Genomic DNA, 18164 nt, shown 5'->3' with positions numbered 1-18164 from the left:
TAATTGCTTATAAAAATCAGGTCGTTTGGTGCAATTATAAAAAAGTTATTAGTTTTTAAAAGGTATACGAATACTTTTTACACTCACTGTAGGTTCTAGAATATACTACAATATAGTAGAGTATAATATACTAGATACCTATAGAGCTTTATAAAAATTAAGAAATATAAGATTTTGTAAAATGAAAAGAGGAAGTTGACAGTACACTCTTCGTAAGAGGTAAAAAATGTCAGATCATTGTAAGAGGAAAATGTTCAAGGTTACGGTGTCAATCTCCAGTCTCTAAAAGATTGTCCAATGTTTATAGAGATGTTTCAATTGGTAACATTTTTAAGAGTAGAATGTCTTCAATTTCTCATCTGCTGTGTCACGTCAAAACATCTTTAAGAAAGGAACAGTATATTGGAAAAGTGGAGGCTTGAAGCTTTAAAATGAGACTACACATTTATCATTGTACTATTTCTTATTTTATTTTGCAGTGAAGTTGTAGATATTGACATCGAGGATAACGGAGACGGTACTGTCAGCATTTATTATACAGTTGCGGATGCTGGTGACTACACGCTCAGCGTTAAATTCGGAGGTCAACCGGTCCCTGGTGGATTCTACACGTTTACGGTGAGTTCTTGCTATAATTTGTTATAATTTTATCATTCCTTTTTCCAGATGTAACAAACCTTTACAATAATGCATAAAGACAACGAAACATTTCTTTGATAATAAATTAATAACATTTTTACCGTATTTTGGCTGCCAGGAATTTTTAATTAATGAGACACATTTTTCCTTTGTCAAATTATAATAGTTATAGAAATGAAATTTTGTGTAAAGATCTACGGTTTATAATCCCGGGTAAATAATAACATAAATAGAAATTGATAACAAACAGTATAGTTATGTTCTATAGCAATTTTTTATAAAAGCAGAGAAGTGAAATTTATTAATCTTAAACCCCAGTGAACAGTGTTAAACATTTTCAATATTTTTGAAATTAAAAGTTCATTTTAGTAACAATGCTATAATAAACAGATATTACTAGCACGTTATCGTATTTAACATCTATGAAAGTAAAAAAGAACTGATTAATTCATCTTAACTCCTAATTAATAATAGTGCGATTGTTGCTGTTGACGTCCAAAATATCTTTGAAATCGAAAATTCATTTTCTGCAAACTGAGATTTTGGAAAACTGCTCGTAGAAGAAAAAGAATGCAGTTATAATTAAAAAGTCAGGATTCGTTGGACAGTGTAATTAATTTAACAGTTGTCACCGTGTATACTGTCGGGAAGTGTCGGGCACTGAAACAGGTGCTGAAATGTAGGTGCCAATGCTTGCTCAGCCTTGCATAACTCAGGGCACCGAGTATTTCACAATATGTGGGCATATCTTCAGTGGTGGATTCGGCACAGAAAAATTAGGAAAAAGTTCGCACCTCTGATATGATTTCTCATTGGAGCTGCAGCCGCGTTTCAATTGCATCATTTGCTCTCCTTCCTCCGGTTAAGCGCCGTCACTTTCAGTTCTTATATATCTATTGTTTACAACGCTGCAGTTCGACAGAGATGATTCACTTGATAATTCGAGTGAAGTTTGAGGTCATTAAATGCACCCAGTTTTATTGACGGCTAAAAATATTCCAGCGTTAGAACTGCGGAGGGTGACTAAATAATTTGCATTTTCATTTCTGAAGCTCTGGTGCAGAAGATTCAATAATTAATATTAGTTAAATTCACACTTTTACTCATTATTCTTAACTCTTACTAACCAGCTTGTATTATGTCTTATTTTTAAAACAGTTTTGTCGAAGCTTCATCATATTCATTGATGCAATTGCCCGAACAATAAATAATGAATTCCTCTTTCGTCTTGAAAATTGTTAACACTAAAGCAGCTCCGCAATATCCAAACGTGAAGCAAACGTTACGCAATAAACCTTAACGGTCTGTAATAATAACCAGCTTGCGGATGTTTATGCAAATATGGAGTTTTATAGGTCGAACTACACCAGAAACTCGTTTGCTCCATGGAAGGCTGCGTTACAACTGAAATAAATAATTTATTACATTTTAAATAATCAATTTCTAAATGATTTTTAATTATTCTAGGTTGATTTTGTCGCCGTATTAGCAACATCAGAATCACAAATTTGGCTTCTAAAGCTGCAAAGAAATAATTTCACGTATTTTATTGTACAGGGTGTCCCAAAATTTCTGTCACACGGGATATCTCTTTATCCATTGTATTTACAAAAAATACTTCCAATCAAATTTGTATGGTTTTCAAAGCTGTATAGAAAGGTTTCGATAAAACTTGCTTGTTTTTCTCATAGAATAAGTCGGTGTAATAAAAAGATTATGTTTCCATTTGAGAAAGTGAACTTGACCTTAAAATGACATTCAACACGTCAAATAAAATATTTAAAAGATGCACCTTTCTATAGAAATTTGAAAACCATACAAATTTCATTCGAAGTATTTTTATCTAAACACGATGGATAAAGAGATATACTGTGTAACAGAAATTTTGGGACACCCTGTATACCTTGTAGAAGAGGAGAAAAATTATTTCAATATTTTAAAAAATTCTCATTCTTACTCATAATTACATAAATAAATTTTCATAATTACTTATGCAAGCACACATTACAAGAATTACGCGAAATAAATTGGTAGATCTACAAAAGAACGTATAACATTGTTCCATTACATGCTCGGCTGCGGTTAGTGTTGAAGCCACTTGTAAGCTCGTAGACATAACCCATAAAGCAATTAACATGCACTTGTAAAGTACCGCTATTCTTCGTCGTGTCATTTCCCGCTGTCACATGGATCAAACGGGCTAGGACGGCTTACGCGAATTCAGCCGCCATTAATATAAGTGTTTGGACGTTTGTCAGGTGGCGTTGCCTCGTCTTCAAAGCATATTCGTTAATTATCCCCAAGTACGCGTACAGTGTAAGAGAACAGCTGTCCTGGGTCCGATGATACATTAAATTAAACCTGGTAATCCGCGGACCGTGCTACAAATAAACGTAGCTCGATAATCCTGCGAAAAATTTCACGTTTTTCAATTTACTCGAAGCTTAATTAGTAGACTGCGGATGTTTATGCATTTATGGCTTCTGAGAATTTTCTAAAAACGGTAGAATATAAAAAATTCCACAGAATTTAGTACGATTTTTATTTATTTCAGACCTACACAAAGTCTACGACAGTGAAGTCGCGTTTACTGTCTAGTGCCTACCCACTCCATTGTCATGTTTTTTTCTTCTGTACGTTCTGCTTTCGTTCTGCTTTAAACACAGACAAAAAGATGCTGTCGGTATGCGATCACTGTCCGTGCAGAACACAGGCTGTTGGACAGTAAACGCGGCTTTACTGTACCACTGAAAATAACATTTTACACGATTCCACTTTCTTAAGATTTGCCTACAAAAATTGAAGATTGCATAAACATCCGCAGTCTATTTATTAGTCTTATAATTAATAAATACATTTTTTTACTTCAGCTTCTCTAGAAAAAAAGGCTGTTCAATTATTTAAAAGTATTACTGTAAAACTGCCAATGAAATCAAAATATTAGGTTGGGGAAAAAGAAATCCATTATTTTTACGTTATCTCAAGCGGAGAAATGATGGATTTCTTTTTCCCCAACCTAATAGCTCGTTCAGAGCTTTTTTGTACGTTTACCAGTAGAGATTTTTAAATAAATTTATTCGTACGTAAGATGGGTGTACAAAGTATTCGTACACCTTTTAAAAACGAATAACTTTTTCAAAATTGGATCCAACAGCTCGAGTTTTCTTTTAGACGTTAGAAGGATTAGTTTACCAGCTAATGTGTAAATAATTTTCTTTTTATTGTTATTGGTCGCAATTACGAGGCAAAAAGTGAAGGTCACGATTTAAAAATTTTTTATCTGTGGCTGTTTGTAGACACGAATGAAATATATTAGATTCATTAATTGTTTATCGTGATTTTTATGTAATATTATTACCAGTTAATTAAACTTGCACTACGTATCATTCTGGAAAAGTCGCTAAAAATAAATTGCACAAACTTCATCCACGTCAACGAACATTAAATCTGCAATTTGCTTTTAATTTACATTAAAAATAACTTGCTTCCTAGCCAATGAATTAACTGCACTTTGAAGCACCTTCGAGACACATAGATTTAACACTCGGGTAGCTTAATGGTTGCGAAATGATTCAATAAATCCCGTAGAATAGCTGAATAAAAGCTCGCCTTGCGAAACTCTAATCAGCACAGATACCTCCGTCATGTTCCATCATTAATAAGACCGAGAAAGAACATAAGACGAAGCATTGGTCCAAGTACTGTCAACGGCACACAACACGGGTCGAGCTATTAAAGATTTAGCGAATCTATTACACGATCCAGTTTGAAATCCAATACGCATCTTGTCCTCTGTGGAGGCCTAGACTATTTCGAGTGCATGTCAGGCTTTCCCAAATTTATAAGCAGATGCCTTCGGGGTAGGCGTGGTAGGAGGAGACATCAAATTGATACAAAAAATCATGTTGCTCGACTCCGTCCACATTTCACCTAACTTTCGTGCCGCTATTCCATGCCAGTAATGCAAATTAAGTCTCTCGCGTTCCTTGGAAATACCTCGACGAAAGATCTCCGACTGATGTTCCTACATTTTGATTTTCTATATTAATTTGATCAATTTCGGTTTGTCCATCAAACGTTTCTTAGGAATTCTTCTTTGAAATTATATTTTTAATTTTTACTTACACGTGCATTTTCAATTAAAATATTAGGTTAATCAATTCTGATTAATTCCTAACTAGACTGCGGACGTTTACGCATTTTTCAATTTTTGTCGGCAAATTTTAAGAAAGTGGAATGAAATGAAATCATTTTTAATGGAAACAGCCTGGTGGATTCAAAACAAATGGAAACTGTACAAAATTCTATCGAATTTTATGTTCAGGCTTTTTTGAGCATTTTCATAAGGCATAAATGCATAAAGATCCGCAGTCTATTTATAACTTAAAAGATCTCCACTTTCTATTTGTATCAATTTTGATCTCGTTATGAAATGTTCCTTAGAAATTATTCCGTAAAAGGGCTTTAGTTTATACTTCGTCCATTTTGAGTTTATATATTAATTTCATTTATTTAATTGGAATGTTCAACAATTTAATATCATACGTTTATTTTAAATAGTATAATAGAAGATCTTCTGTTGACACTTCACACAGTTTTACATATTTTATGTATTAATCAGACACTATTAGAGAGAAATCGTAGTATTTATAATAAAAGTTTTCACTGGAGGAAAGTGTTTGTTAATCGTATACAAAAATTTGGAACAATTGTTACTGAGGTTATATTTATGTCAGATCAAGTATGAAGCTTAATTTTCGTTGCTAGATTTAATTACGACGCTTTCAGAATCCAATCTCTCATGATCTCATTATACTACACCTTTAATCTACCAAAAGTTTCCTTTTCATTTCTGGTTTTTCGTATTCATCATTCATTGTTGATATATGCCGAATATAAAGAAGCGAAAAATGAAAATTGAAAGAAAGTGAAACACTAACAACGTCGAATTTTGTTGATCCCGTGCTCATTGTTTCACAAGCCGAAAGCTCAAGCGTTCGAACAGAATGTTAACGTAATAAATGAAATAGAAACCGTTACGTAAATATAATTGGGATGTAGGTCAGGAATAGTGAGCTTTGATGGCGAAATGGAAACAGTGATCTTTCGTTGTTGAGAAATATTTGATGGCACGCAGTGGTCAGTTAATCAGTTTAATCTAGCGCGTCGGTGGTGCTTTTCCTTTTTGATTCCCGAAACAGTGACATAGATTTTGCGTGTACATCCAACATCTTCGAAGATTTCCTACATTGAAGATTTGCGAAAAACGTTTCCCGTCTTCGAAAAATTGTCGATGTTCCAATTGTAATCATTTCGTGAAAACAAATAGTACAACTATAAGCTTGAACTCATTCTAAAGCTTGAAGCCTCTACTCTAGCAGTGTTCGTTTTCCTCCAAGATATTTTTAAATTGTGTAGCAGGTGGGAAAACGTCTATAAAAAATGTCAAAAATTTAGATCCGAAGATCGATGCCTCCTCTTTGCAACGATTTCTTAAAAATTGGCGTGTACGATTTTTCTTCACTATTTCATGCGAGAAAAATAAGGAACAGGTAAAGTTCTCATGGTGCATCTTTATCCTACCGTAAAATTGGCATCTCTCATTCAAAGCTCGATAAAACGACTAAAAAAAAAATCGTAGATCAATTTTTAAGATGCCTTTGTAAAGAGGAAGCTCTAATCTTTCGATCTATTGTGGTTTCAGCCAGGAAAACAATTTTTCACAGTTTTCACAGAAGTTTGAATGTATAGCATTTTCGATCAGATATACGAATCTGTTGGCAGCGACATTAAATCGCGTGAATTAAGCAATACCCTGATACACAGACTGCTCTTCATTGCCATTTCATTCTCTATTGTTCTTGGTATGACACCAGCTGAACTGACAACACCAACACACACGGTAGTGAGAAATCAATGTTTCAGAAGGCTGCCCTATTGTAAAGTTTATCCAAACAGAATTTATTTTCTGATATAATGTCCCTTTCCAAATGATTTATACTCAATTCTCAATATTTTAATGTTTCTACTATACGGTAAACCTTTTGACATCAAGAAAACATTTTGTTTACCATTTTATTCGTCACTTTGCAGAAATTGATCTTTCTAATCAGGTTCTTCATGTATCTTTATGTAAAAGTTCCTAAAAATATTGAAAAAATGGCAAAAAATGGTAAAAACTTTCACTAAATAAAGTGAAACTCGTCATTCGACATGCTCAAAAAATTCTCCCAGGAATATTAGGTACAAAAAATTGGAAAAAATCGTGTTAGCAACACGCCGCCATGTTCTGTCACCGCGATAGCTATAATAGGCACCGTAAACTGTTCCCTGGCACCGTGAGCCCCGCGATATCGGGAATTTTCGGGAATATTTCGCAATTAATCAATCGCTGTATCCCATTGTACAATCGTGAATACGTGTTACTATCGAAAAATATTTTGTAAAGTGGATGAGTGGGGGCTGGCCAGCTATTATGGTAACATCGAATTCAGCATTGTGCCCGAAATTACCGTCAGTTACCACGAGTTTCGTGACGACCACCGTCCTGGCTGGTTCCTGCTGTAGTATTATTCCCACCCGATACTGTATAGTGCAAATTTAGGTACGCATATCGACCCTTGATAAAACGCATAATCGATCCGCACCGTAAGTTATCGCGAATAGATTCCCGAATATTTTGCCGATCACGAGAGACAACTGCGGTAGTGACACTTGTTGCTATGACTGTCGATAGCCGCAAAAGTGAATAAAAATGGGAAATTCTACTTGTGATGCGATTATTGTGATTCGCTAATGCATTTCGCAAAATTTATACAGGAATCTGTTCACTTTGTGGTGTATTGTATTGAATTGTTCGTTTGAGCCATCCCTCTGTCACTTTTTCGGTGCTCGAAGCTTTGAATTCAATTTCAACAGAAACTTTTTTCCTTTTTGTGGTGCAATTCAGCTTATATGACAATTTGACAATGCATTTTGCAAAAATTGTACAGGAATCTGTTCATTTTGTGATGCATTGTCCTAAATTGCTCTTTTGAGGTAAGCTGTCACTTTTCGAAGCTCAGAAATTCAAATTGGGTTTAAATGATTTTTTGTTATCGTTTATGTGATGCAATTCAGCTCATTCGAGGGTTATCCAATATATTTTGCAAAAACTGTACCTGGAATCTGTTCATTTTGCGATGAATTGTGCTAAATTGCTCTTTCGAGACAAGCTTCTGTCACTTTTTCGAAGCTCAGAAATTCAAATTGAACTTAAACGATTTTTTGTTATCCTTAATGCGATGCAATTCATCTTGTTCGACGATTTGGATTTAAAGGATGTTCTCTTATCCTTATTCATTTATTTGCCAATGCATTTTTCAAAATTCTGCAGGACCTGTTAATTTTTCCATGTATTGCATCACTATGTTCATTGAAGTTGATCTAGTGTGACTTTTTCGGAACATGGACCTTCAATTTGGACTGAAATGAAATGCTTTATCCACCTTTGAGTAGCACAGAACAACGGAAATTGAAAAAAGGATGAACTATTAAATAATTCAATATTTTTTTTAATAATAAAAGCAATAGGTGAAGAAGTCGTGTACAAATGTCTCGACACGCTATTGTTGCACCACATGAAGAAGAGAGCATAATTATGAGATATGTTTATTGGATCGAATCTGGTGGATTTTTCACGTGACTCTATGTTTTGCAATAATCCTGTCGGGTTACATAATAAATTCTTTACACGCAGCACGCTTTGGCTAGTTACCAGCCTGAAAATACGTAGATTCTATCGTAATGAGCTGTAGCATACCCCATTACCTGAATTCAGAGATATTGGGGTACTTATGTCGTCGATACTTACATGCACTGCCATTCGACACTTATTTTTAACTCTCGCGAAATTTAAATTTCCTGCGACACTCTCTGAAATTCCTAAAAATCATAAATATATTGCATGGGAAATGTTTAGACTAACGCGAACTAATAAACGGCAAAGTATCGCGTCAAAAACGTAACGATCTGAATTGAAACAATTGTTTGTAAAATACCTTTCAAAAAATACACAGAAAATTGTATAGTTCTCAAAAAATGACGAAAACTGACGTGTTGCGTGTAAGTTTGTTTGTTCGCAAATTAATGCTTCTATGTTTTGAAGAACTGTGTTAAAAACATATGTCAAAAATGCTTTAAAAGAAGGACAATTGTAAATTACGTAATCATAAATTAATTAAATGTCGCAAAATTCGTAGAAAATTGAATAAATGTTAAAAATGAATAAAACGCACAGATTTATTTGTCCATAAATGAATACTTCGTCGTAGGTATATATTAAATAGCTAACACTTGTGTACTATTTAAAGACTGTTTTTAAAATGTTTGAAAAAAAGAACCCAGTGAATAAAATACAAGGTGAACTACTAAATATAAGTACAGTAAAATAAATAAATATTCGTTATTGATATAAAACAGAACAAAAACGGAAAAAACGAAATCGTGTTGCAGGCTTCGGAGGAATATCGAGAGCACAGCACACAGAAAACACAAAGGACAAGACGGTCCCGTCAGAAACAGGAGCAACGCATCGAACAGCAGAGCACAAGTGTCACAGATAGTTCTGCTAGTCCAGCGAAGAAGAATTTCAACGTAATTCGTTTGAATAAAATCCGTCTACCATTATCAGCTGGAACAGTAACAGGTGAGTTCGATATTCTGTGTATACTAAAATGCAACCCTTAGGAATTGCATATTATAATTTTTTCCTGCTGTATTAAATACATAACAACTTTTGAGGTTTCGTGAATTCAAAAGATCAACTGGACAAATTTTTATTCTGGGACAATATTCTGTAGAGATTGTTGTTTTGGAAATAATAATTAATTCAAATTAACAAATTGACGAAATTCGATTGAATACTATAGGACGTTAGAAATTTGCATTAGTTTATTTTTAATATTGATTTGTACAAACTTATTCAAGCAATGTCTTTGACAGCTTGGTAGAAATGAGTTTGGTGAATATGAAAAGCAGCAAACTTGAAAATTTTATTGGCATTTAAATATAACAATAATTTAGGACCATGGAAAATGAAAATTGTCTATAATCGTTACACATAAACAAGTTACTTAATATTTTAAAATAAGAAGTTTTACTAATTTTATATTGTGCATTCCTAAAATGAAATAGTATTATTATTTTATGGGTAACGATTGACTTTTTCAATATATTTTTGGTTCGAGCTTCTTAAGTAAAATTCTGGACAGGATTGAATATTTATAGGTGATTTTTATAGTGAAATTTATTCTATTCAAATTCTTATAACTTGGCCGGAATAACCCAAAACGAATATAAGTTAGTCGAACTAAGACATTGCCGAGCCCGACTATTTCAGTCAGTACATAAAATTCTAATTTTGCTACCGGATGGATATTAAATTGATGATGTATTGTTTAACGACGTTGGTTGTATTATGCTTGAAAGAGTTCACATCATTCGTAGCAATGCGAGCATCGTGTGTGAGGTGGCTGATAGCTGACCAGAAAATTGACGTAAACTTTCGGACATGAGCATTTATTTCACTCATTTTATGAGCTGTTGAATCTGCTGTACCACCCAACTGAGTACTGAAAAACAGATTTACGAATATTCACTAAACGACTGCACTTCAGTATAACAGGGTCAGGTTCTTTTGATATAATTATGACTCGAAAAAAGAGGTTCATCAAAAACGAGTTTAAACTCCGAAGGGATGATATTATAGAAAATGTCATTTTCAAGGAACTTTTCGACTGTCAAGCATACGTCATTTCTTGACAGCTGTCAAGTATTATACAGGGTGTCTCAGCTGAAGGAGGCCACCTAAATATCTCTTTTATTTTTAATGGCACAAAAAATATTTATGGCATAATTTAAATAATATCAAAGGAGGAATATAGAATGACAATTTCTTTTGTCCGGTTATTTTTCCATAGTTTTCTTCAAAGTCATCGTTATTTTTTTATCGGAAAAACTAATTTTTTTTATTCCATCTTATAGCGGCTGAAGAAATACATTTGAATATGCTTAAGTCATTAACAAGATGGAATAAAAATAAAGTTTTCCCGATAAAAAAATGACCTTGAGAAAAGTATTAAAAAATAACCGGACAAAAAAATTGTTCTTCTATGGTATTCCTCCTTCGATACCATTTAAATTATGCCATAAATGTTTTTTTTTGTGCCATTAAAAATAAAGGAGATATTTAGGTGGCCTCTCCTTCACACTTTTAATGAAATGATTCAAGCAAAATTTTTTTTGTCGATATGTTAAATAATCTATTGAATAACATTAAGGGCACGAATGATACAGTTATTATTATACTGCAGATCTCAATACAAATTGTCATTTCCATGAATTATTTTATAAAAATCTGAAGGAGAGTGTTGCGCATAGATTAGAAGATTCTTGATGGCAAACATAATATATTAATTCATTTTTACCGATATGCTCGTCTTGCATTTTACAAACTTGCACATGCCATAAATGCAAATAGATCTAGTAATTAATAATATGCATTTCCAAATGGAACTGACTAATATTAGATCGTATCCAGTAGAAGAAATACCGTTCCCCCACACAATTTACAAAACAATTTACTGCCCAATTAACACAAATCTATTTCCGGTATCTCGTTAAGGGTGAAACCGTTTCTTGTACGCTGTCACGTGTCTTCAAACGGAACTGTGTCCAGAAGTTTACGATTAGACCCTTCGGAGAAAACAGCTTGCAACAATTTGCACGGTGCACTCTTTATATAATCCGAAGTTGCAGTTTCACTGGAATTATCCCTCATTCACGATTCGCACGCTTGAGTGTAGACAGGATGTACGAAAGAATAAGTGCGACAGGTTCGCACTTTACGTCTTGCTGGTCGTTCCACTACCACACCAAAAATATAGTTAGGCTGTGCGAGAGGGATAGTGTAGCGTGAGAGCGAGAAGGAAAGCGAGAAAGAGCGATGTGCGAACGGTTGTGTGTCGGAAGCAAGGCGGTGATATTAATATTGGATGATTAAATGGCTCCGGATGTGCGGATTCGTCATTGGCCCAAAAATCGTAACCTGAATTCGAAATCCGCCGACGGAGCCGCCGGGAAATATTGATCCTCCCTCTCCATTTCCCATTGTGTCTAATTTACGCAAGAAAAGATTCAACATTCTTTAACAAACAACGGATATAAATACATATTTATTCTTGTCTCGAACGTCTTCATCGTGTGCTAGTGTGTGTGCATTGCATGTGCAGAAAATCGATTAAATAAATATGGACCATGTTAATTATTGGATCAATAAATAAGAGAGAGGGAATATTTGAAAATTTGAACTTTCCCATTCTCGAGAAATTGTTGGCACTTAAACCGTGATAACTTTCATTAATAAAAGTAACACGACAAGAAACTTTTTCTCATTGTAAAGCCTGACTTATTAGTCTGATCTCTTTTCTGTATTTCTCCATCTTCCATTCTTAATTTGCAAACGAAAATATTGAGAATTTTTAAACAAACAATATATAAATACATATTTATTCTTGTCTTAAGATCTTCATCGTGTGCTACTTTGTAAGTACTATATTTATTGTCCTACATGCTACGATTTATAAATCGAAATCAAATGTGGCAAATATATAAATATAGACCATATTTAGATTACATATGGCAAAATGGCCAGCTTCATATGATGAAGATCAAAATTATCATCATTATCAAAGCTACTTCTTCAAGTTGTGTTATGGATTAAAAATACAGTTTGCTGGCTATTTATCTAAAATACCGTCGAATTAAATTTTTCGAATTTCTGAGATTTTAAGATTCAATAGCAAGCTTCATATAATAAAACTGAAAATTGTTATGTCGAAGTTATTTGGAAAATTCTCAAGCAACTTCTTCAAGGTGTGTTATTGGGTGAAGAGTTATCCTTGAAGCTGTGTGTAACCATTTCTGAGTAGCGTATGAGGTTTAATCTAAATTTAATACTAAGTACCTTCTAAATAACATTTTTAAATTAACATTTAGTACACACATACTATATATTTCTTTAAATCTAGTAGCTTTCTCTCTCTCTCGATTCAATTCAAATATGGGTCATTCAGCTATGAATAAAATTAAATTTTTAACCAGGATATGTATATATATACAGAGTTGTAGTAATTCAATTACACAATTGAATTGTATTTCAATTATATAGTAATTCAACTACGTCGTAACTGAATTACATAATTCAAACCTTTCAATTAATTCAATTACTAAGTATTTTAATCAGATGTGTAATTGAAATACAATATAATTGAAATACAGCTCTCCAAATTATAGCCCAGAACTTTGAAGAAGTGCTATATATTATTGTTTTTCTTTCATATACTTCTTTGCTGTTTATGCGGCGTAGTTTCTATTCCTCGTCCTCGTTCATAATACGTAACGCTATTTTCTAATTGTACTCCAATTGCAATTGCGAATTATATTGTAATTTAATTACAAAGTATTTTCTAATTGTATTCCAATTGCAATTACGAATTACATTGTAATTTAATTGAATGAAGATCTAAATTATAAATTACAATATGACCGAATTACAATGTAATTCAATTACTTTGTAATTATAATTCATGGAGTAATTCAATTGTAATTCTGCACAACTCTGTATATATATGTATCACTGAGGGGTCTCTTTATCGAATTAGCGTTCGCTTTAAATGTCCACACGTGGCCCGCGTAGTATTAGTAACATTTTAACCGGATTCAAACTTGCATGAATAATTTGACGTCGCCCAGATCCATCGACTCTCTGTTGTTCGTAATTAGTCAAAAGAAGCGGGCTTGATTTCTCGTATTACCCGTGTTACCTTTGGCACGCATTTAATGTGTACGAATATGCTGATCCGTTTGCTCGACGACTTCCTGCGCGAAGTGAAAACAGCAACACGGGTGGAAGAGGAGCCAGGATGTTATGCGCCAAATTCCTCTCTTTTCTATCTTAAGAATTCCGGGATTCCACCGACACGATAAGAGCAATTACATAACTCAATATGTAATCGATCAGGTCGAATCCAGATCTTAAAAATAATGCTTTTGTTCTCCATTGACAATATCCTCTTCTTGCAGTAGCTAACACTGGAACAACCGAGCACTAAACCTGCGTATTATCTTCCAAAAATAAATATACTGTGAATCTTCATGCAATATAAAAATTTTCCAAGTAAATTGCAAGGCACTGAATTGTTAATATGAATAATCGACAATAACTTAGGCTGCGGATTTTTATGCATTTATGAAGAAATTCACGGGGTGAAACATAAAACAAAGAAAGTTCAGCAGTCTAGTAATAATATTCCTAAGTTCTTTTAATGTCTTAGTTTTCTATTTCATCTACTCATTCTTGTCACAAAAGGAATAAAATCACTAGTTTAACAATAAGACTACACTTATTGAGACCAGATTTGTGCAGAATTACAATTGAATTACTCCAGGAATTATAATTACATTATATTGTAATTCAGTCATATTGTAATTTATAATTCTGATCTTCATTCAATTAAATTACAATGTAATTCGTAATTGCAATTGGAGTACAATTATAAAATACTTTGTCATTCAGTTACAATGCAATTCGTAATTGCAATTGGAGTACAATTAGAAAATACTTTGTAATTAAATTACAATGTAATCGTAATTGCAATTGAAATACAATTAGAAAATACTTTGTAATTAAATTACAATGCAATTCATAATTGCAATTGGAGTACAATTATAAAATAGCGTTACGTATTATGAACGAGGACGAGGAATAGAAACTACGCCGCATAAACAGCAAACAAGTATATGAAAAAAAAAACATAAAAATATATCGCACTTCTTCAAAGTTCTGGTCTATAATTTGGAGAGCTGTATTTTAATTATATTGTATTTCAATTATACATCTGATTAAAATACTTAGTAATTGAATTAATTGAAAGGTTTGAATTATGTAATTCAGTTACGAGGTAGTTGAATTACTACATAATTGAAATACAATGTAATTCAATTGTGTAATTTAATTACAATGTAATTGAATTAGCACAACTCTGATTGAGACACATGGTAGTTGACGAACTACATACATTTTCTTGAATACATGTGAAACACGTGAGTAAAGTGATTTTGAAAAAATGTAAATCATATGCAGAATTAATCGAAGATCTTTATGCAATTTACATAAACTATACATGGGTTTCATGTCCAAAAAAAAATTAATCTCTTCTTATTCTTCTTTCCATAAAATTGTGTGCTGAATAATTTTTAAATACTAAAAAATTACAAGAATACTTCAATTCGAATATAAAAGATGTAAATGTCCAACAACTACAATTTCTTTTCGGACCACGCAAATAACGAGAGACGAGAAAAACGTCCGAGGTAAATGCCTCTGAGGTCCGCAAGATTAGAAACGTATAAATACTTGTTCGAACTAAAAATATAGAACGCTAAACCCAAATAGATTTCCACGTCTCATTAAATTTGAATTTATTAACCCTTCTGCTGCCAAAATGAAATCATATTTGTTATAAAATACCGTGCATACCATTTCCATAATAAAAAAAGCCCAATCGAATATGTTAAAATTAAATGCAGATTTCATTATCTTCTTATCTTCTTAATATTAATATGACTAACGTACACTTTTTTCCATGTTTCAATTAAATTTATTAGAATTATCAAAGGAAGAAACAAACTTTTACTTGATGCCAGTATTTTCCAAGTAACACAGAAAATTTCTATTTTGCATAAAGGTACTCAGCCTACTAGTTTATTTGGAAAATCATTTTTGTACTGTTTACCATGATCCTCTGGCAACACTCCGGATTTTTATACAAAATAAAAAGTTTGTGCATCAATTGCAAAACACAGGAGCCAAACATAAATTTATATTTTTGAAATAATATTTCAATACTCTTAAAGAATTTTTTTTAAATCTTTTAACTGTTTTAAAATTGCTACTAATTTTTGTCGAGTTAGTAAATAAGATATTTTCCCTTTTTCGTTGATCTTTTACCGAAAAGAATAAATAAGAAAATATTTTATCGATTAAAGTTGATCGCTTAATAAAGAAATTCGGTTTTATTTCACCTTAAAATACCGATATTACTTTCTCGCCAACCCAATACATAAAATCCGAATTGATTCGTATACTACAAACCTTCCCCAAAAGACTCTCGTGTTCAGACTTGCACAAAAATTCGACAAATTCGCATAAACCTCCAAGACAATAAATTCCAAGAAAACTCAACGAAGCCTTTAAACAAACCACGCAGTTCAGTATCTTCGGCTTCCAGCATATAAACGTTTACGGTCTCGGGAGTCGAATCGCATAATACACAAGCTCCGCATAAAAACAAGCAAATTGGCGTGATCGTAAGATCCGAGGGGATGCTAGAATTGATGCGATCGCAACAGGTCCCTGCTTACATAGATAGCAGAGCAGAGCAGCAGCAGGTGCAACCCGCGGGCCCCATCATATCTCCGTTGGAAATGATTCATTACGCGTAAGAGCGGCCCGTACGTAATTATGCGACGATCCGCGACCGGTAGCCGAGAAAGTGTGGGTGCGTAGTCGGTGTGATAGAGGTAGCAAGATTTATTAGACACGAGGCGACCACAGCGTGATATAAAGTCCGGTAGGTGGGTAGGTGTTCTGGAAAAAAAAAGAAGGTCTTCCGGGCTGGCATGGTCGCGTTCGGGCCGCTATAGTAATTCTCTTGCCCGCGCCCGATCGTCAGTCGCGCCAGAGATGTATCCTCGAGAAGTCTATTGACGTCGCCAATCCAGCTGGAGAGAGGAGAAGCTCCGACAAAACCGTCCTCAAACGTGACAAACGAAAACGGGAACTGCGCCGCTGTGACTATTTCATTAAACAAAAGGAATCCAGGAGAGGGTTTCTTTACGGTGTAACACGTTCGGTCGGTCTTTCTCCTTTGCGCGATTTAGGTCCGTGATCTCCCTTTACCGATCACTATGTCTCTACGCGGTGCTCTCGTGTCCGATTCCTCTCCGCCGAGCGTTTCACGTCCTCTTCGAATCGCCTAAACAACCATTTCGCAAATGTGCACTCCGGATCGGTTCACTGAAGTGTCCACCGAAATCTCTTTCGCCGGTTTCATGCTGCGGACATGACAATCTCAACACAACCATTTCATCCGATTCGAAGTTTATAACACGTTCGTTACCAACGTGTTGTTTCTGCGACAGTTACGGAAGTTTATCACACGAAAGTTACTGATAGACTGCGGACTTTGTGCATTTTTTTAGAAGAATGAGCAGGTGTAGTTTAAAACAGCAGAAACATTCGAAGAATTCGACGATACTGTTAAACATATTAAGAAGTTAAATTTTTATTTCATCCCAGAAAGTTTTGCACAGAGATCCGCAGTCTATTCATCAGTATTCGATGTTAGAAATTGTTTGAAAATCGAAAATAGACTCTTGTTGTACGTGATCGTAGATAAATCTAACAATTTTTCTATCGATTGTTCGTAGAACGATGGTATTTTTGAACATTGTTTAAGTGTCTGTTGGTCGAACGGAGATCGATGGTATTTTTGAGAGTTGTTTAAGTGTCTGTTCGTAGAATTTTGTATTTCATCCCAGTCTGTTGCACTTCAGGTAGAAAGTTTTGCAGAAAAATCAGCTATTCATCAGTAGTCGATATTAGAAATGGTTTGAAAATCGAAATGGACTCTTGTCGCACGTGATCGTAGATAAATCTAACAATTTTTCTATCGATTGTTTGTAGAACGGTGGTATTTTTTAGCATTGTTCAAGTGTATCTGTTTGTAGAACGGAAGTGGATTTCGAGGGTTGTTTCGCTATGCTCAGTTTTCCCAATAACGGTGACGTAACGTTATGGTTATGGTTTGATGGCCGAGAGTCTTGGGTGGTACGGTGAGACGATTTTCGCAATGCAATGTCTCAGAAGTTTAGTTTCCTGTGAAGTTTGTTACGAAGTAGCGGCAGAATAATTTATTCGCCTTGAGGGTAACACGATACAGACTTTCGTCGATGTTTCCAAGCAAATATCGCAGGAATTCGAGAAGATGGAGCGTCCTCTATCGAGACGCATCGCGTCAACGAAGTTATTCTCGGAATGACGGACATTTTTGATACTGCATTCCTCCTCCAACTTTATTCATCACACCATAACTGTTTCCCGTGTGTAAAATTATATTTCTTTCGCCCCTTCTCCAACTAGATGTACGATTCTTTTTTTCCTGTTCGATATCTTCTGCTTTTACACGCGGATTCTCGATTTTTATCGCATCTCTATCTCGATCGTTGGATATTCTGTGTATTCCGAAAAGAAATCCACGTTTTACTACTCGGAAATCTCGAAGCTTCGTATTCGAATTAATTGATTTCAAAAGTCCTAATGCGCCGCAGCGATTGGTATTAATAAATACATAGTGAAAACAGTGCGTCACGAATAGAAACGGTGACCCATTAATATAGTGCCAAATGAACTTTCGGAAAACGAA

General features: G+C 34.2%; 1 protein-coding gene and 1 long non-coding RNA gene across 6 annotated transcripts in view; one reads left to right on the top strand and one right to left on the bottom strand.

The window, feature by feature from the left end:
* The window catches only part of Cher (filamin A protein cher), an 87148-nt gene that overhangs the window by 45183 nt on the left and 23801 nt on the right, over nt 1-18164 (top strand). For 4 of the 5 annotated variants that reach the window (XM_076432907.1, XM_076432904.1, XM_076432906.1 and 1 more), the window contains 2 exons: nt 480-618; nt 9133-9325. In XM_076432907.1, the coding sequence (XP_076289022.1) occupies nt 480-618; nt 9133-9325 (332 nt within the window). Of the gene's footprint in view, nt 1-479; nt 619-6818; nt 7244-9132; nt 9326-18164 lie in introns of those variants that run through there. The other variant, XM_076432910.1, reaches the window with a different exon arrangement.
* Nucleotides 483-2181, bottom strand: LOC143213254 (uncharacterized). Its single transcript, XR_013009922.1, has 2 exons — nt 1767-2181; nt 483-1693 (listed from the first exon to the last, which is right to left on the bottom strand). It is a non-coding gene; the product is annotated as an uncharacterized LOC143213254 (long non-coding RNA).

The sequence above is a fragment of the Lasioglossum baleicum genome, chromosome 11 (assembly GCF_051020765.1).
Source record: "Lasioglossum baleicum chromosome 11, iyLasBale1, whole genome shotgun sequence".
Classification (NCBI taxonomy): domain Eukaryota; kingdom Metazoa; phylum Arthropoda; class Insecta; order Hymenoptera; family Halictidae; genus Lasioglossum; species Lasioglossum baleicum.
The sequence above is the reverse complement of the archived record's forward strand: the minus strand, read 5'-3'. Positions and strand labels throughout refer to the sequence as shown.